This window comes from Dipodomys merriami, unplaced genomic scaffold (assembly GCF_024711535.1).
Source record: "Dipodomys merriami isolate MVZ:Mamm:240054 unplaced genomic scaffold, mDipMer1.0.p SCAF_4, whole genome shotgun sequence".
Taxonomy (NCBI): domain Eukaryota; kingdom Metazoa; phylum Chordata; class Mammalia; order Rodentia; family Heteromyidae; genus Dipodomys; species Dipodomys merriami.
In genome coordinates this window covers 30,681,249-30,702,157 of record NW_027205603.1, presented here as the reverse complement: position 1 = coordinate 30,702,157, position 20,909 = coordinate 30,681,249, and the positions used below count along the sequence as shown (strand labels likewise).

Sequence of the window (20,909 nt, the reverse complement as noted above, 5' to 3'; positions counted from 1 at the left end):
GTCCATAGAGTTTTTAAATTATCAACTTAATAAGCAGTGACTAGTTCTGTTTTAATCATGTTTTTCTATGGCCTGCTCCCCTATTTCCTAGTTGCATAGCCAAGAATTGGTTGTGTTCTCTTTAGTTAAACATATTAGGGTTCAAAAAGACCAAAGATTCTGTCTAATATTGCACAGACAAATAAATTGGAAATGTATATCTTCAACTTTATCATTCATTTCTTTATTATCAATGCCAGCAAAATTACTTAAAGCAAAAGAAAATAAGTTAGAAATTGTTATTGGTGCTATAGATAAGTTTGACATTTGCTGCATTGGTGTTTAAAGTCATATTTTGACAAGGTGGACCTAATATAAATTAGTTAGAATTTCACATGGATTAGAAACAGTTTAAGCATGAGTGTAAAATAAAAGAAGTACAGGAGCTGGAAAAATAGCTCAGGTGGAGCCAGGCACCAGTGACTCATGCCTGTAATCCTAGCTACTCAGGAGGCTGAGATCTGAGGATTGTGGTTCAAAGCCAGCCGGGGCAGGAAAGTCTGTGAGACTCTTATCTCCAATAAACCACTAGAAAACTGGAAGTGGCGCTGTGGCTCAAGTGGTAGAGTGCTCACCTTGAGCTGAAGAGCGCAGGGACAGTGTCCAAGCCCAAAGTTCAAGCCCCACGACTGACCAGGAAAAAAAAAAAAAAAAAAAAGAATAGCTCAGTTGGTAGAGCTTCATCCTTTGCATTCAAATGCATGAATTCAAGTCCTTAAGTATGCTCAGAATTCCTACTTACATTAGTCTACATTGGGTAGAATCACCTAACACAAACTAATTTTATGAAAGTGTTGAATAGCTCATGTAATGTATTAAATATGGTATAAAAAGTTAATTAAAGGTTATATGGGCACACTCGCACAGCTGTGAAGAAAAATTAAAAAATATAAAGTAAAATCACAAGTCAAAGGGCTTTGACAGATTGAATTCAAATTCTTCAGTAGGAACTTTCTTTGGTATTTGATAAATGGAACTTACCCCAGAACTATTTATTATCTGCAAGTCTCAGTTCCAGTAGAAAGTATTCCTGGAGCCTTTAAGTCATGTAGTATGATATGTCTTAAGCAACAGGTGACTTGCATTGACTTCCTCCAAGTTTAACAGCTGAGAATGTGGCTCTCAAACTGCCTAGATAGGTTTCCTTCCTAGTAAGGGGTGAAGGCAACTCACATTTAAGCTGTTATGCCTTATATCTTGTTCCCCTCCCTAAAATGAGGAGGGATTTTAGTCATTTTGAATCATTCTCCTTATAAGGAATTTTAGAGGTTTTTCTTAAATTTTTTATTAGACAAACTAGTTGTACAGCGAAAATTTATTATAATGTTTACATACATGCATATAATGTTTACATACATGCAAATTTTCCCCATCTGATTCTACTGTTGCTAAGCCTCCTTCCCCTCAGTATTTTGTGGGTTTTATTATGTTGTTTTCCTGCAAGTGAAATGTATGTGTATGTGTGTGTTTATTTTGACCTAATTTACCCTCCTTTTCCTTCCTAACCTCCTGCTAGCCCCCAGTCTTTCTTTGTCATTTTATTATTATTGTCTATATTCCTGAACAAATCTTTCTCATCTTGGATTATCTCAACCCGATGATCTTGAGTTTGATCAATTTTCTTCCAACAATACTATTTCATTCTTTCTTGTCTTTTTTCTTTCTTTTTTTTTTGTACTGGTCCTGGAGCTTGAACTCAGGTCCTAAATACTGTCCTTGAGCTTCTTTTGCTGAAGGCTAGCACTCTACCATTTGAGCCACAGCTCCACTTCCACTTTTTTTTTTTTTAGTATTTTATTGGAAATAAGAGTCTCAGACTTTCTTGCTTGCCTAGACTGCCTTTGGACTGTGATCCTAAGATCTCAGACTCCTGAGTAGTTAGGATTACAGGTGAGCCACTGGTATCTGGCTCGTTCTTCATGATTGAATAGTCCTCACTGTGTATGTCTATTACATCCTCCATTCATCATTTGTCAGGCACCTGGGATGATTCCATAGCTTAGCTATTATGAATTAGTGCTGTAACAAATATGTGCATGCAACTATTTCTGTTGTATGTTATATATACTTAAGAGTGTTAGAGCAGGAGCATATGGTAGTTCTTTTTTGTTATTGTTATTAGAACCTCCATATTGATTTCCATAGTGGTTGCACTAATTGACATTCCCATCAACCGTATATAATCCCCTTACCCCATTTATCTCCCTCATTTGTGTGTTTGCTTTCTTGATGGTTGTCATTCTCACTGGGTTAAGATGGCATCCTAGTGTTGTTTCCTTTATGGCTAAGAATGTTGAACATATATTCAGGATGTTAATCCTTTAATGAAAAGCTGGCAAAGGTTTTTCTGCCTTTCTGTGTACCATCTCTTCATTCTAGTAATAGTTTCTTTGATGTACAGAAGCTTTTTAATTTGACGCAATCCCATTTGTCAGTTCTTGCTTTTATTTCTTGAACAATGAGAGTGCTATTCAGAAAGTCATTTCCTATTCCTATTTCTTCTAGTATTTTCCCTCTAGTAGTTAACAAGTTTCAGGCCTTACATTAAGGTTTTGATTCATTTTAAATTAATTGTTGTACTGGATGAGAAATACAGATCTAGCCTCTGTCTTCGACATGTAGATATCCAGTTTTTCTAGCACCATTTTTGAAAGGACTATCTTTTCACTAATAATGTTTTTTGTGCCTTTAGTAAGAGTCAGATGGTAGGGCTGGGAATGTGGCTTAGTGGTAGAGTGCTTGCCTAGCATGCCTGAAGCCCTGGGTTTGATTCTCGGTACCACACAAACAGAAAAAGCTGGAAATGGTGCTGTGTGTGGATCAAGTGGTAGAGTGCTAACCTTGAGCAAAAGAAGCTCAGGGACAGTGCCCAGACCCTGAGTTCAAGCCCCAGGACTGGCAAAAAAAAAAAAAAGCCAGATGGTTGTAGCTGTATAGGCTTATTTTGAATTGTTTTTGCCTACGCCATTGGTCTTTGTGCTATTTTTGTTATTATGGTTCTATAATATAACTTGAAGTCAAGAATTATGATACATCCAAAATTGTTTTTTTGGTTCTGGATCACTTAGATTATTTGGGTCTTTGTGCTTCCATACGAATTTTTTAGATGATTTTTCCGTTTCTATGAAAAATGCATTTTAATTTTGGTGGAGATTGCATTGAATTTGTAGATTGCTTTCAGTAGTGTAGCCCTTTTTACAATATTTTTTGTACTAATTCATAAACACAGGAGGTCTTTCCATCTTTTAATGCCTTCTTTCTTCAGTGTTTTATAATTTTCATTATATAGGTTTTCCCACCACCTTAGTGACATTTCTTCCTACTTTTGTTTATTGTTTGTTTTTTGGGGAATATTGTAAATGAGGTTGTTTTACTGATTTGTTTCTCAGCCTGTGAATTGTTGGTATTTATGTTTTTGGATGTTGATTTTTTTTCTATGTTTGCCACTACTCTACTTTGTCAAAAGTCTTTATCAGATCTAAGAGTTTTTTGGTAGAATCTTTTATGTAGAGGATCATAACATATTCAAATAAGGATAAATTGACTTGTCCCTTTAGTTTGTATCGCTTTAATTTTTTTCTCTTGCCTTATTGCTCGTCTGGGAGTTTAAGCCCTAATTTGAATGACAGTGGAGTGAGCAGACACTGTCTCCATCCTACTTTAAAGGAAAGGGTTTCATAAACTTTATTATATTAAGGTCCATTCTTTCTGTTACTAGTTTCTTCAAAGCTTTTATCATGAAGGAACCTTGAATGTTGTCAAAGGCTTTTTCTGAATACGTTGAGATAGCAGATTTTGTTATGCTGTTTATGTGCTGTAATAAGTATTGATTTGCATGTGTTGAAGATCCTTGAATATCTAAAATTAAAAAAATCTTTCTGATGATCATTTTAATGTTGTGTTACATTTGCAAGTATTATTGAAATTTTTGTATCTGTGTTCATCAAGGAAATAAACATAATTTTTGGTTTTCATTGTGTCCTTGTCCAACTTGTATATAAGAGTGATACTAGCTTTATAGAGTGTATTTGGTCATCTTCCTTCCTTTTCTATTTTATGGCAAGATAAATATCTAGGTAGATAGATAATCTCCCTTGTGCATCAGTAGCGAAGCCTCTTTTCTTATTGAAGACCAGCATCTCGCTCTCCTCTCCGTGTCCATCTCCGCCTGCTTCCTCTGACAGCTGCACTCTGCTCCAAAACCACCTCAGCACAGGCACATTGTCTCCTCCTCTTTACCTGGGATCCTGACTTTTTCTTTAGCTATCACTCTACCTTTAATTATTCTCTTTTCATCAGGTACAAAATTCTGAAAGAAAGTAACCTCCTGCTGAAAATTATTTCCTCATCATCTGGCTTCTAGCTTTTCTCTTTCACATGTTCTCCATTCCCTCATTCCTCGATCGTCTCTTTCTCCCATTCCCTCACTATCCCAACCAGTTCTCTTTCTTAGGGAATTTTAGTGTCTTCATGCCTACATGGAGACCACTAGGTAAGAATTGTAGGTCTGTTCTCTAGCTCTTAGTAGTTTTGGAGTCTGTTGTCGTATTTCCCACCTTTTCCTTATCTTGGAGTGACCTAGTTTTGTGTCTCATAGTGACAGTTATTGGCATTCAGGTGAGTTAACCAGTAATTTGGTTTGAATCTTTCTTTAAGGGCAGGCTACGTTACTATCTTTGTTGTCCTTCCTCCTAATTAATTAACCCTAATTCCTCTTTGTTATTTTGCAAAGCATATAATTGGAATTTTTTCTAGAAAACTTTTTTGTTTTCACCTTAGCTTTGGACTATTGGAAGCATGTATCTTCTGTGTCCCCTTAAAAGAAATAATCTCTCCCCATTGTCCCTTCTCTCCACTTACCTTCCCAAGTATTTCTTGTTCTCAGAGTTATTTTCTCATTTGAGTTCTTATGAAGTGTTTAAACTTCATTATACTACACTGTAACAGAGGCTTATCACAGAGCTTATAATTCTAACCACTGAATTCTGGCTTTCAACCTCCACAGCCACTCTATTTTATCCTTTCTTCTTTTTCCTTTTCCTTTTTCCTTTCTTAACCGTACATTCTTAAAGACAAAAAAGTCCATACTACTTTTTCTTGCACTTCTGTGGTACTTCTTTTTACCAGCATGTGTTTATATGTGTATGTGTGTGTATTTGTTTCTAATTGTTGATTTCACACTAATCATTACTAGTACCTCCTAATGGAAGTTTTTATTTTTACTTAACAGATACATTTCTTAACATGATCACTTTTGTGCATTCTGAAGCAACTCCCAGAAAGTGGAGATCATGTCTGTCAGTACCCTTGGTATTCAAATTAATACTGTATATGGTAAACATCAGTAATATTTATTATATCCATGTCAGATAGTTATCTTGATAGAGTGGTAACTGTATGACTAAACATTGGCCTTCTGGCTTAGGGACATAAAGCAGATGATTTTCTGCATAGAGCTCCTGGCATTCTTATTCTGTCTTAACCATGCCCATAGAGGTCAGTCTTCACAAGTTGCATGAATAAAAAGACACTGGGAATTCATGTGAAAGTAATCTTAGTCCTGTCATAAAGACAAGAGCACATGAATTGTACTCAGTTTCTTCTGCCTTCTCTTTAAGAATTCTCTTTAAATAGAGAAACCAAAGAAGCACTCAGAAGAAATAGAATTTTCCTCAGACTTCACTGAAAACTGTTTAGAATATAAGAAGAAAATGGCCAGTTTTAGAAATGGCAGTAAACTTGGAGTCATATTTTACTCAATGAAAATATCAATAATTAGATGACTGTGATTCAGGGGAGAAGAATATGAATTAGAGATTGGTGTGTTTACTTTTTTTAATGTAAACCATAAATACCTTGCTTCACATTTGTTTCTAACAGAATATAAGATCGATTTTTCAATAAAGATAAAGTGTAAATAATAAATGACATACACAAAGAATAGTACTAAACAATTTTTGGTTCATATGCTATTAACGAGATTGAGCCTAACTTTTACAATTTCTAATTGTCTTCTTTTCTTTCTAGGTTGCCTCTTGGTGCTGCCTTGGCTATATTTGGCACCCAGAATGCTTCATTCTGTGATGGTCTAATTAATAAGATTGCCTTGGCTAGAGTTAGAGCCTCAGGTAGGTGGATTTTGACCTTATAAGACATGAGTCTCAAAGTGATCAGTTATTCTAGTTCCTAACTAATGTAAGAGATAACATTAAAAGCTTGGACAAGCATACCACTTAGGGTCATTATAATCAACAGGACTCAGTAATAGGTACAACCTAATAGAAGACAAGGATGTCAATCCTCACTGACAAACTACATAGCTAATGTAAAAGTTTATTTGTTCCTCTTCCCTAGATAGACTCTTAAGTTCTGTTTTTCCTGAATCTTATAGAGTTGTAGAATATCCTAGTTGCCAACTGTGCTGGGAACAATCTTATTAACTGGAACATTAGATTCTTGGGATGGGGCAGGTACTACAATAAGGAACACATTTCAACAAGAATATTTGCTTGTGTTACTGAGGAAAGGATGTACATATGCATGCATCTAAATTTCCTTACTTGTATGCAGATGTAGCTCAATGACACAGAACAGCTTTAGCAATACTTGGAAGTCCAGGCACATACCTATTTGTACCAGGTAAGTTGTCAACAGGATTTCAAACACAGGGTTGGGGTTTAGAGGCCAGGACTACAAGCCCTAGGCCAGAGAGACTGGAAGAAACAATTGTGGCTGTTTCTGGACCCAGGGCATGGACTCAAATTTCTAAACTCTCCATTTACAGCAGACAGGGAAAAGGAGGACTTGGGATAAAAGCTAGTATTCATGAACAGATCTTTTAACTAACACTTAAAGGTGCATAAATTAATCTAGCTAAAGTTTTCTAATAAGTACACTATTCTATGGTGATAAAAATCAAGTTAGCGTAAATTTGTATGCTAGAAAGAAATTTAATAGAAGATGTCAGTGTTTTGAATTAGAGATTTTCTACTTCATTATAGAGTTTTAAATATTTTTAAGGAAGCTACTTTTTAGTAGCTAGAAAAAACGGAAACATTCATTTAAGCCAAATCCACTTATGCACATTTTCTCCTTTTTGGTCCTCCTATACCTGTGAATGTTAAAAAAATTATTCTTTGCTATTGTCAGTGTCATCTCACATTTTAATTTCACATGAAGGATATCCCCTTTTAAAAAATAGAATTTTAGGAGGCGGGGGGAGGCTGGGAAGGGATGTGAAGTGTAAACAAAGGAGGAGGCTACAATGCTTGATAGGAAATGTACTCATTATCTTGCCCATGTAATTGTAACCCCTCTGTACAGTATGTTCACAATTTAAAAAGAAATAGAATTTTGGCTGGGAAGGTGGCTCAATGGTAGAGTGCTTGCCTTGCATGCATGAGGCCCTGGGTTTGATTCCTCAGCACCACATAAGCAGAAAAAGCCAGAAGTGGCGCTGTGGCTCAAGTAGTAGAGCGTCCACCTTGAGCTGAAGAGCTGAGGGACAGCACCCAGGCCCAGAGTTCAGACCCCACAGCCGACCAAAAAAAAAAGAGAGAGAGAGAAAGAGAAAAAAATAGAATTTTACCAGGTACTGGTTGCTTACACCTATGAGCCTAGCTACTCAAGGGACTGAGATCTAGATGAATGCTGCTTCAGGCTAGTCCAGACATAAAAGTTTGCTGGACTTCTTCAAAATAACTGCAAAAAAAAGAGCTTGAGATCTGGTTCAAGTGGCAAGCCACTTGAAAGTCTTGAAGTGGTAGACCAATCAAGGACTGGGCTTTGAGTGCAAATCCCAGGACCTCAGAAAAAAATATATTAGAATTTTACTTCATTTTCCCTTCCCATAGAACTTTGCTGTTTGTTTTTATACCAGTCATTATCAAAATAAGTTACATGTGCTTAAAGAATTATTGGAACAGAACATTTAAAGGCAGAAATGTTCCAGAAATATAGGTCTGCTAAGTACCCAACAGGTTTCTTCATGCTCAAAAGATCCTTTGGAGACCTCTTCTCCTTGGACACAGGGAGTCTCTGGAGACAGAAGAGTGCCTACTCTTGACAGTTTCTGACCTTCAAGTATTTAGGAATGGATTGAAATGGTTTTCATTGTGATTTTATTCTGGACAGCCACATAGGCATAATAGAGAGGACAGGTTTCATGACCTGTGCAGTGTCTAATCCAAGAGCAGATTCGGTTTTCATTGCATTGTTAGTATGACTGAAGTTGTATGTTTTAGCACTAGCACACGCATTACACATTTATACCTTCTTATATATAACACGAGCCCATATTTGAAGTACATAGTACTTTGAGATGGCTTAAAACTGATTCTCTGCTTGAGCTTTTGTAAAAGTAGAGCTTCCTTTCTTTAGCACTTCTCTTAGCTCTAACTCCTATCTTTTTATTTGAATTTACAGCTAAAGTATGGGTACTTAAGAGTTTATACATAAAATCTGTATTATTGTGTATCTGATTTTAAAAATTAATTAGCTTACATTGTACAGAGGAATCTGTGATTTTAATAGCATTAAGAAGTTACTCAAGAATGATGGAATTCCTTCCAAATCTTTAAGGTCCTTCACTGTTGACATTTTTATAGTTGATATCAGATATCTTTGTTGTAACCCCAGAACCTTAAATGGTTACTGGTAATAAGACAAAGAGCTTACAACAGTTTGGGAAATATGACCTGAAAGTGACCTATTTCATAGAAATAGCTAAGTCAGAGTGTTTTGGAGATGTTTCATATATGTTTTGAAGCAAAGAAAATCTTACTTTAAATTATTATAGTCGTAAGTTCTTTGCACAGTGCTGCCTTCGCCACTCTCGAGCATCATTGCTTCTGTTTTGTACAATTCCTCTCCTATTTCCAAATACTCATTACCCTCTATGAAGAAAATGAAAATATTCCATTGTTTTCATCTGTGGTTTTCAGTTTTTATTTTCATAAAAACTTTCAATCATAGAGAAACCCACCCATCTCCTCCACACACTAAACTTAAAAGGAAATATTAGCTTCTAAGTTACAGATCATTAAGAGAGAGCTTTATAAAGAAGAAAAAACTCCATAACTTGACCTGCCATTTTTGCTCCATGAAATAAATAAGAGGAAAATTCTTCTGAATTGGAAGATCACATGTGTGACTCTTCTGTCTTCATCAGGTGTCTGTTTATCTAGCTGAGCCCTCTAAAGAACTCATGGCCTTGAAAAGGAACCTCATAACCAGATAGATGAATAACAGAACTGATAATGGGATTTTTTTTAATGCTGGAATTACAGCTTTGAAAATTGTCAGTATTTTCCAAATTATTCTTTAAAATAAATACATTAGCTTTCCCTTCATGTCTTTATATTATTGAACATAAGCCATTTCTTAAAAAAACCATGTTAATTTTGTAGCAAATTTCAAGATCATCTTAGAAGTACATTTTAGTGAACTGCTTAAAATAAATTGAAAATATCAAATACAGTATTTTTTAAAGGTATCTCTGTATTGATATCTGTAACTATTACATCTAGTGAAGGAAAATAAGTGTTGTGGTTTTCCATATTCCAGTTATTAACTGAGTTCTCTCAGGACCTACTTTAAATCAGGTGAGTTAGTTGCACATCTCTGCTTCCTGCTTCTTGGTGAGCACTCTGGCTCCTTGCCCTTCTCAGTAGGGATAAGCAGCCCCTTCCAGACATTTCACCATTTTTCCTGCTTCATGCCAAATACCCATGTCGGTACCATACATGTTTTCACTTTGGAAATTTTTATTAGAAATGAGGCACCATTAATGTTATGTACTCTTGCTACTTAATTCCTTAAAAATAAGATCCAAGAATGCTTATTTTTGAAGTAAATAAATACTTTAAACAGATTTTTATTATTGCAGTTGCTGTTACTCAAAATTCTTTTAGTATTTCATATAGATTAAAATGTTGACAACTGGTAAGTTTACTTTTGTAATCTACCTATTTACTCTGTATTTCTCTTTGGAAAATATTCTGGACAAATGTTGACATTTTTTTCTGAAATGTTTTCTAATGGTGTTTTATGATTAGTATAAGGGAGAATAAAGCTTTGATGATTGATAGCATTTGCCCTTAGCAAAATCTGTTTTGACTTTTAAATATAAAGGAGTTACTAATACAGGTAAGTATTGCACAAATTCACAGCTGTTAGCAAAGTAACCATCAGAGCTATGGAAGTTATAATATAGAAGAGATTTCAATATGGTCTTGTTCTTTGCCTGGCATCTCATAAAAATTAGTTTTAGTAGACCTTCTGATATGATTATTTTTGCTTGTTATTCTAAAATAGAGACTCAGCAGTCTAAAGAATGATATTTATAGGGGAGGAATCCAAAGGCATAACTACTCTGAACATACAAAATACTATTTATTGCAACAAATTCCAGGAAATGGAAGCACAGGTGGTTGTTTGTTGTTTTCTTTTAATTGAGGTAGTGGTATTGGTGTTGTTTGTTTTTGCTTTGGGCTCTTTGTTTTGTTTTGTTTTTAAGGGGGACAAAGGGCACACTACAAGAGAGGGAAAAAGAGTGAACAAATGAAATCATGGTATTCAGTATACACTGTATGGGAAATGAGCTATGCAATTTGTGGGCAGAGATAGGAGGGGGAAACTGGGGGAAAGTGACATTGTCCAAAAAAGAAATGTACTTATTATCTGACTTAGGAAATGGTAACCCCTCTGTACAACATCTTAATAATGATAACAATAAAATTATATTAACTTATTTTTCTGGTCGATCATGGGGCTTGAACTCTGGGCCTGGGCACTGTCCCTGAGCTCTTTAGCTCAAGACTAGTGCTCTACCACTTGAGCCACAGAGCCACTTTTGGTTTTCTGGTGGTTAATTGGAGGTAAGAGTCTCATGGATCTTCTTGCCTAGGCTGGCTTTGAACCACAATCCTCAGATCTTAGTCTTCTGAGTAGCTAGGATTACAGCCATAAACCACTGTTGCCCAGCTGTATTAAAATTTTTTCAACATAAAATAGTGACTCAGGCAGAAAAACAATGTAAAACACAGGAAAATAAGCCTGTGTGCATGAACTTAGAATATTCCCTCTAATTACTGTTTTGTGTAGTTAAAGTCACACTGGAATAAGGGAGAAAGCCTGTTCTGTTATCAGAACAGAAACTGGAAGCACATTCTGAAGACACTATTTCATCTTAGAAAACGCCTTCCTTTCTTCTTTCTCCTCCTCCTTCTCTCCTTCCCTTCATCTTTTTTCTCTATCTCTTTCCTTTGTCTTGCTTATAAAATCCCCTGCTGGCCTTAAACCTTTGATCTCTCTATCTCAGCTTCCAGAGTGCTAGGATTACCGGCTTACATCCTGATGTTTGGCTCATTTTAGAGCAATTTAAAATGTATTTTCTACCATCCTTCATAGTTCTTTATACCAAGGCAAAGAAGAAATCTCATCACTTGAGAAACAAAACTTTTAACAAGTTTTCCAAAAAAGTAGAAAATAATGAGTATAAATTTTATTATTGACTTTTAGAACAATAATTCAAGTAACTTTTTTGAAGTTTTTCTTGAACCTATAAGAATTCATAGAAAGGTGGGCCTCGATGGCTCATGCTTATAATTCTAGCTACTCAAGACTCTGAGATGTAAGGATCACAGTTCAAAGCCAGCCCAGGCAAATAACTCTTTGAGACTCTTAATTCCAATTCACCAGCAAAAGCTGGAAGTGGAGGTGTAGCTTAAGTGGTAGAACACCAGTTTCAAGTGCAAAGCCAAGCGAGAATGCAAGGTCCATGTCAGGCGCTGGTGGCTACTCAGGAGGCTGAGATTTGAGGATCATGGTTCAAAGCCAGCCGGGGCAGGAAAGTCTGTGAGACTCTTTATCTCCAATAAGCCATTCAGAAAACTGGAAGTGGCACTATGGCTCAAGTGGTAGAGTGCTAGCCTTGAACTGAAGAGCTGAGGGACAGCGCCCAGGTCCAGAGTTCAAGTCCCACTACTGACAAAAAAAAAAAAAAAAAAGAATGCAAGGTCCTGAGTTTGTCAATACCAACACACACACACACACACACACACACACACACACACACACACACACACACACACACACACAATTTAAGATTATATAAATACAAGCTCTACATATATTTTATATGTTTATTTTATCTAAATAATGATTAATTCTAATCAGTTTCTGGTTTCCTTTGTTTTAGGAAATAATTCTTTGAAATTATTAATTTGGCATCTAGTAAGAATTCAAAATAGGTTGAATGTAGGGAAATTAAGCATAAGTTGGGTGGCATATTTGAAGATAAATTAAAATAACAACTTTATTATTTTAGATTATAATAAGATATATAGCAGCATTAACTTGTTGACTATTGGAGTTATCTTAAAACAAGATATATAATACATGACTACTGAAATACTTAGGATATTAAAGCATTTTTATTATAAGTTGCTATTGAATAGTTAGCAATGAGGAATATTTCATGAATATATTTAAGATCTAATAAGTTGATATTAGGTAGATAAGAAAATATATATAAATTTGTTATTTACTGGTTGCTTTTATATTTGTTTCTAAAATATTTATCCACTCAGATATTCTAGTTTATTTTCACAGTTTTTAATAGTAAGCTGTTTTTTTGGATCTTAATTTTATTTCCTTTTGGAGCTTTTATTTGACAACTCTAATAAAGAAAATTGGCATTTATCCCTCTTCTGATTCTTTGAGTATGACAACATTTATCCACTTTCACATTGGTTTGCTGACATAGCCTTTTCATAGAATACAATTGAATAAAAATGAAATAGAAGATTGAGTTTGGCATAATTCCCTTTCTTATCATGTATATGCCATCAAATTTTGACAGTGATGATAAATGTTTCCACCTTCCAGATTTATTGAGTTCAGGAAAGACAGTAGAGACAAAAATGCACTGTACTTCTAAGATATATTATTTGTATTAAAATAACAATACAGAAAATGGTCTTTCATATTCCTAACTATCCCACCATACTCAGTATGTACCATAAGCAAGTAAGTATTTTAAAAGTTAATTTTATTATTTTGCAATTTTGATGTGCAGAATTCAGTTCTTCCATGTTATGCATGTCCTATGCTTTACAAAAGAATGGAGCTTTTGCTTTACCTTCTTAACTTCCATTGGTCTAAATTTTAATTTTTCTTATCTTTTAAACTATGAGAATAATGCTGATTTCACATATATTTTTGGTATTTTTGTAATGGTGCTTGAATGTCTACTAAATATTTTATTTTGTAATATATATTACAAAATCTGAAAGTATTTGAATATTTTGTTTCAAGTAAACATATTTTGGTATTTTGAATTTCAAAGTTATTTTTACTTAATCTGTGATTGACATATCGTTTTTGTACTTTAGCTATTTTACTTACCCCTCTCAAGTTTTTGTAAGTTACTTTTAAAATTCTCAGAACTGGGCTGGAACTATGGCTTAAGTAGCAGCCCAGTGGAAAGGCCCAAGCAAGCCCCAATAGTATCCAAATACTTAGAATCTACTCATCTCCGTACCCTTCTATAATCATTTTAGATGTCTTTTGACCATTTACTTGTTTGAATTATTAACACACTTTTGTATGTGTACTTTTAGTCTACTAAAGATACTGATAGTAAGCATTTTTAAAATACTTTAAAATTGTGATCTTAAAAATCAAAATGATTCTTTCTTTCTACTATCCCTCAAGAAAGATCAAACCTGTATTTAATTTCCCTTGCCTTATTTTGTAATCTAAACAACACAGAGCTGCTGCTACATTCCAGCAATCCTTACCACAGTTCTTAAGTATAAATTGGCAGGTACTGCAGATAACAAAAGTGTGGCTCTGAGAAGCCCCAGTTGCACAAATGTGTGCAATATGGGTGAAAGCACTGTTATAGGACATAGATGATGGTACTTTGGTATAGTTCCAAATGTACTCTCTTACAGAAAACTGAGTTATCTCTCCCATAATATTAAAATTTAATATCACTTTGATCAGTTTTATTTACAAACGTAACCCTAATAGCACGCCAATTAAGTATTTTTTAATTACGTTGAACTTGAGAAATGAGGAGTCATTCAGCATCACAAATTGCCATTGATCTAGGTAATGCTATTTTGCTTTTAATTTCTGCATTTATTTATTCATGTAAAACTGCTTAGGACTAATAAACATGTGCAGTTGGTGAAAAGTAATGCATGACTCCGGTGGAGTATGGAATGTAAGCATGTGTCATGAAACTGCAACTCCTCCATGCTTTATTTTCTATCATTTACATGTTCCTTCCATTTAGAGTATAGTCCATTCTTTTTTTCCCCCCATAGGTCAGCCAAAATGGGAAGGATTGGATTCTACTCTCTTCCACGAAGAGTAAATGGGACTGGCTAAGATCAGAGTCTGAGGCTTTTACCATCTGTAATCAGGTATGTACTGAACAAAAATCACTGTAATTCTGTGCATGCACTTTTGAAGTATTTGGTTGATACATATTGTGAATATGGTCTTTTATTAGATATTGCATTCACAACCTTATATTAATCCTATAGTTTTAAATGCACCTATGCTAACTGATTTGAGTTGTGTAATGTAATGATGATTAAAAAGATATTATCAGCCATGAAAAACTTTCAGCTGGTCTTAGAAAAGTGTAATATTTGAAATCAGTGCAATTCTTCATTGCTCAGTATGTACATACAAAGATAATTCATTTGTTATTCCATATTGAGTATCACCAATTTAGCACAGTCAAATGTTTGTATATTGCTTCATGGTGCAAGTTTAATACTTTTTTTCTCAAACACCAAAGTTATTTTTCTTAATTGAATTCTTTGCATCACAATTAGATTTTGTAACAACTACAACAGTTAGAATTTGTATCAGCTTTTAGTTGTATACAAGGATTTAGATACTTTCATTCTTCAACTGGAACATGATTAATTTGCACATAATCTACATAGGTAAGTGAAAACATCTTGTTAGGAAATAAAATAATGGAAGTTATTTTTTCCTGCCATGAAAGAATGTAGAATATAGTTATTACTAATTACAGCAAAATAGCTGTTCAGATCTGATTTGTGAGAGAAGCAAAGAAGCTTTCTTCTGAATGAGAGAATAGGAAGAGGACAGGTCTGAGATTCAGAAAATCTAAAGCCAAAGTGCTCCCACCCATATTGTACACATTTGTTCAACTGGGGCTTCTCAGAGCCACACTTTTGTTACCTGCAATACCTGCCAAGAATATACTTAAGCATTGTGGTAAGGATTGCTAGACTGTAGCAACAGCTCTGTGTTGTTTAGATTACAAAATAAGGCAAGGGAAATTAAATACAGGTTTGATCTTTCTTGGGGGATAGTAGAAAGAAAGAATCATTTGGTGTTTTAGATTTTATGATTAGCATAGGCAGTATCTGTTGTCACTTTTAAGCTGCAAGGAGGACAATGCAGGCCTAATAAAGAAAAAAGAATACTTGATTAACTTAACCCTTGTGCTTTACTACTGTAGTCAATTAGCAGATCATTGCTGAATTTTGTCTGTTTAGAGACAGCCTCTACATTAAAATATGAGGACTTACTGTAACATACACTTAAATTTCATGAAAATGTAGCTATTTAGAGCTCCTACAAAAGTAAAACGGGAATCTGTAAAAGTGAGGGTAATAGACCTAACTTTTATTTTTATTTATTTAATCTTTAAAATTTTATTGTAGCCGGGCGCCGGTGGCTCACGCCTGTAATCCTAGCTACTCAGGAGGCTGAGATCTGAGGATCGCAGTTCAAAGCTAGACCGGGCAGGAAAGTACATTAGACTTATCTCCAGTAAACCACTAGGAAAACTGGAAGTGGCACTGTGGCTCAAGCAGTAGAGCGCTTGAGCTGAAGAGTGCAAGGACAGCGCCCAAGCCCAAAATTCAAGCCCCAGGACTGACCAAAAAAAAAAAAAAAAATTATTGTAAAGGTGATATACAGAGGGTTTAGTTAGCCAGGTAATTAGTATATTTCTTTTTTAACTGTGTCACGTCCTCCCTCATTCTTTCCCACTTTTTCCCCTATCAGCTTCCCTCCCCAAGTTGTGTAGTTCATTTCCAACATTGGGTCTAGACCTAGCTTGTAAAGGCAAGTGTCAGTCTAAAACCAGAACACAAGTGAGATAAGGGAGTTGGCTTTCCTTTTTTAAGTATATGATAGGATGAAACTTCAGTTAATTAATTAATAAAAGTCATTTGTCCATATTCAAGTTTTCAGTTAAAAGATCAGATCTTTTTAAAAGAGGTTGTAGATGTTGTCATTTCTGTTGTCTCTTGATAGTACCTCACTAAACTACCTTGAGGAACAATTGAATCTTTGGAGAGTTGCTTTCTGTAGTCTGAGAAGTAGAGTTGATAGTTTTTATTTATCTCTCCTTTATGTAGGTTTTAACTTTTTTATTTAAATGAAAAAAGACCTTCTCATTGCATGGTACAAGGTAAACATTTCATTCTTTTTTAACAGCACAAATAATGAATTGAAACTCTCACATAATTTTTTACCCATCTGATTGCATAGATATTGTTTACAGTGAGAAGTCCCAAAAGGTGTCTTATGGAAGTGGCACTGTGGCTCAGGTGGTAGGGCCCTAGACTTGAGCTGAATAGCTGAGGGAGAGCACCCAGGCCCAGAGTTCAAGCCCCATGACCGACCAAAAAAAAAAAAAAGGTGTCTCGCACTCAAAGGCTAATTCCTCCTCCCCAGCTCTTATTTGCATTGGCTTATCTACCAACTGTAGAGTACCCAGTGAATGTAATCATTTTCTATGGTATTAAAAATGGGTACCAGTGGCTTTACACCTGTAATCCTAGCTACTTGGGTGACTGAGATCTGAGGATTGTGATTTAAAGCCAGCCTAGGCAGGAAAAGTCCATGACAATCTTATCTCCAATTAACCACCAGAAAACCAGAAGTGGCTGTGGCTCAAGTGGTAGGTGCTAGCCTTGAACTGAAGAGCTGAGGGACAGGACCCAGGCCCAGAGTTCAAGCTCCACAACTGACCAAAAAAAAAAAAAGTTGAGAAAAGTTAAGCATATTCTTCCTCCAAGATAAGTAACCATGCCCTTCATCAAATATTAGCCATGCCCTTCATTGAATATGCCATCGAAAGCTTTTACAATTTCAAGAATGTATATTTGTTGGGGCTGGGAATGTGCTCAGTGGTAGAGTGCTTGCTAGCATGCATGAAGCCCTGGGTTTGATTCCTCAGTATCACATTAACAAAAGAAGCTGGAAGTGGCGCTGTGGCTCTAGTGGTAGAGTGTTGGCCTTGAGCAAAAGAAGCTCAGGGACAGTGCCCAGTCCCTGAGTTCAAGTCCCAGGACCAACAAATAATAGTAGTAATAATAATAATGTATATTTGTTATGTAGACAAATCAATCTACTCTGGATTCAGAGATCTTTGGCAGTGTGAATACAGTGCTACAAAGACTAAATTTGTACTTTAGGTGGTACATTCAGCTCTTTGAGGCCTGTAGTGTCTTGTCTTAAGTACTTTCATGGACTTAATGATTAAGTTTTCAGTGCTATAGTGTTTTTCATATAATATGCAATATGGCTAGTTATATGCATGGATTACTATGGTTTTTAGACAAAATACTTTCTGAAACATTTTTATATTTTAGTCAGATTTATGTTCTCTTTGTGAAAAATGAAAGCTTAATAATGCCACTTTTAGAATAATATTTTGATGCTTCCTGAGAATTTCTGAAACTGCTACTGCTATACCTAAGTACAGCATTGTCAGGTGGAATTTCAGGGTATGTATAAACTGTTCATTCTGAGCAATGCATTTATATGTGTTTTGACTAATATAAAGAAACCTACAGATATTACATTGGACCAGCTGAATCCATTTTATGGTTTCTTTTTTAATTCAAAAGCATCACTTAGCAAATAATTTTTTTTAAAAATGGAGTTTAGTTACAAACTAGTTGTTTCTTATTTTTTTTTCCAGTCCCTTTTTGCTTTCTTTTACGACCACATGAAACTTGAGAAGCCACCTAAACCTATATCATTTAGTGGAGTTGGGCAGTTCCCAGTGTCCAACAAGAAGGCCTGGTTTAGGCTGCGATGGCCACTGTCATTCCTGGTGATTTGTCAGAAGTAAGAGATACCCAGAAAGTCCCTTCAGGGAAACGTAAGCGTGGTGAAACCAAACCAAGAAAAAACTTTCCTTGCCAACTGTGTGACAAGGCCTTTAACAGTGTTGAGAAATTAAAGGTTCACTCCTACTCTCACACAGGAGAGAGGCCCTACAAGTGCACACAACAGGACTGCACCAAGGCCTTTGTTTCTAAGTACAAATTACAAAGGTATTACACTCTATTTGTCTTTCAGATTATATTTTCTCTTTTGTTGGCCATTTGAAGCCATTGTAAGCGTATGTATCTGTATACACATTTCTCAGCTGATTTGCAGAGTTAATGTTAAGTAGATTAGACTTTAGTTAGTTCTTAGTATTCTAAGTCACATACTTTTATGTATTAATGTCTTTGATTTGTTTTTTTTTAAATAAAATGCTTAATGAGAGTAGAATTTCCATTTGTAGAAAGAAATTGCGACAAGAAAAGGGTATGGACATTTACGTGAGTATGTTCAGTGTTGTTCATTTGTTTCTGTAATGTTAGCTAAGAACCAGCAGAAAACTAATGTGGCAACTTAAATGGCTCAAGTTTTGCAGTATTTAGATGATATTAACTGTTCTCATGGTTCATACTAAGTTAAGCAATTTCTGTTACTAAGGGAGTTCTATATTAGCATGATAGTTTAGTTGCCCATTTGAAAACTGAATACATACCGATTTTGTTGTGATAATCACTAACAGAATATATCTGTGTTTAAAGGCACATGGCTACCCACTCTCCTGAGAAAAGCCACAAGTGTAATTATTGTGAGAAAATGTTTCACCGGAAAGATCATTTAAAGAATCACCTTCACACCCATGACCCCAACAAAGAGACATTCAAGTGTGAAGAATGTGGCAAGAACTATAATACCAAGCTTGGGTTTAAACGGCACTTGGCCTTGCATGCCGCAACCAGCGGTGACCTTACCTGCAAGGTATGTTTGCAGACTTTCGAAAGCACAGGAGTGCTTCTGGAGCACCTTAAATCTCATGCAGGCAAGTCATCCGGGGGGGTGAAAGAAAAAAAGCACCAGTGCGAGCATTGTGATCGCAGGTTCTACACCCGGAAGGATGTCCGGAGACACATGGTAGTGCACACAGGAAGAAAGGACTTCCTCTGTCAGTACTGTGCACAGAGATTTGGAAGAAAGGATCACCTGACTCGACATATGAAGAAGAGTCACAATCAAGAGCTTCTGAAGGTCAAAACCGAACCAGTAGATTTCCTGGATCCATTTACCTGTAATGTGTCTGTGCCTATAAAAGATGAGCTCCTTCCAGTCATGTCCTTACCCTCCAGTGAACTGTTATCAAAGCCATTCACAAACACTTTGCAGCTAAACCTCTATAACACTCCATTTCAGTCCATGCAGAGCTCGGGATCTGCCCACCAAATGATCACAACTTTACCTTTGGGAATGACATGCCCAATAGATATGGATACTGTTCACCCTTCTCACCACCTTTCTTTCAAATATCCATTCAGTTCTACCTCATATGCAATTTCTATTCCTGAAAAAGATCAGCCATTAAAGGGGGAAATTGAGAGTTACCTGATGGAATTACAAGGAGGCATGCCCTCTTCATCCCAGGATTCTCAAGCATCATCATCTAAGCTAGGGTTGGACCCACAGAGTGGGTCCCTAGATGATGGTGCAGGAGACCTTTCCCTGTCGAAAAGTTCTATCTCTATCAGTGACCCCCTCAACACACCAGCGTTGGATTTTTCTCAGTTGTTTAATTTCATACCATTAAATGGTCCACCCTATAACCCCATATCGGTGGGCAGCCTTGGAATGAGCTATTCCCAGGATGAAGCACATTCTTCTGTTTCCCAGATCCCCTCACAATCACAGGATCTTCAGGATCCTGCAAACGCTATAGGTCTTGGGTCTTTGCACTCACTTTCAGCTGCCTTCACCAGTAGCCTAAGCACAAGTACCACCCTGCCACGTTTCCATCAGGCTTTTCAGTAGGATTCTGGGACGTGGACTTAGTACAGAAATGTATGTATAGTCCTGCCTTAGGTGACCATTTTACTTGTAGTGCCTCCTTTAAGACAATATGAAATTTTCTGCTATTGTATAATACCAGGTTTCATTAAGCCAGTATAAAATAGAAACTAGCTTCTTCAATGAGTTTTAGAACCATTCATGTACAGTTATGTTTACCTGGGTATTTTATCCTGATTCACTGCCAGTTGCCAGAGTCTAAAAGCTTTTTTTCCATATAGAAAAGCCATTATTATTAATAAAGTTTTACAAATCCCATATTCAAATTATTTTAGACCTTAAAATTTTTACTTTTTCCCAATAACAATGGCTTTACCTTTTGACATTTGGCTCATTTTTTAAAAAATCTACAGTAGAATGTAAATTTCTTAAAATCTGTGTGAATAACTCAGTTTTAAATTTTTTACTAGCCACTAAATGGATCCATAATCAAATGTTTTTAAATACAGTTTGGGAGCTAACAGATGTTTCCTAGATATTTTATAACTCAGATCAATAGCTATTTTGAAGACTTGCTATTGTCTGACTAAAGTATTTGCTACAATATTATGAACATAATAAGAGAAACAAAACTTAAACACAAAGCGCCAGTATTTGTAGCAAAAAGCAGCTCTTAGTAAGGTAATATAGCATTCTATATTGATAGTTGGCCCTTAATTAGTACACAAGGGATTTTGCTGTGTTTAAGCCTTTTT

The 20,909-nt window shown here is 35.7% G+C and overlaps 1 protein-coding gene across 6 annotated transcripts in view; it reads left to right on the top strand.

The window, feature by feature from the left end:
• Window positions 1–20,516, top strand: part of Plag1 (PLAG1 zinc finger) — a 41,865-nt gene extending 21,349 nt beyond the window's left edge. For 2 of the 6 annotated variants that reach the window (XM_069991771.1, XM_069991770.1), the window contains 4 exons: window positions 6,067–6,167; window positions 14,376–14,474; window positions 18,032–18,389; window positions 18,921–20,516. In XM_069991771.1, the coding sequence (XP_069847872.1) occupies window positions 18,148–18,389; window positions 18,921–20,178 (1,500 nt within the window). In that variant the 5' untranslated portion in view covers window positions 6,067–6,167; window positions 14,376–14,474; window positions 18,032–18,147 and the 3' untranslated portion in view covers window positions 20,179–20,516. Of the gene's footprint in view, window positions 1–6,066; window positions 6,168–14,054; window positions 14,475–16,417; window positions 16,514–18,031; window positions 18,390–18,920 lie in introns of those variants that run through there. The other 4 variants (XM_069991773.1, XM_069991774.1, XM_069991772.1 and 1 more) reach the window with 4 other exon arrangements.
• The last annotated feature ends 393 nt before the right edge of the window (window positions 20,517–20,909 follow it).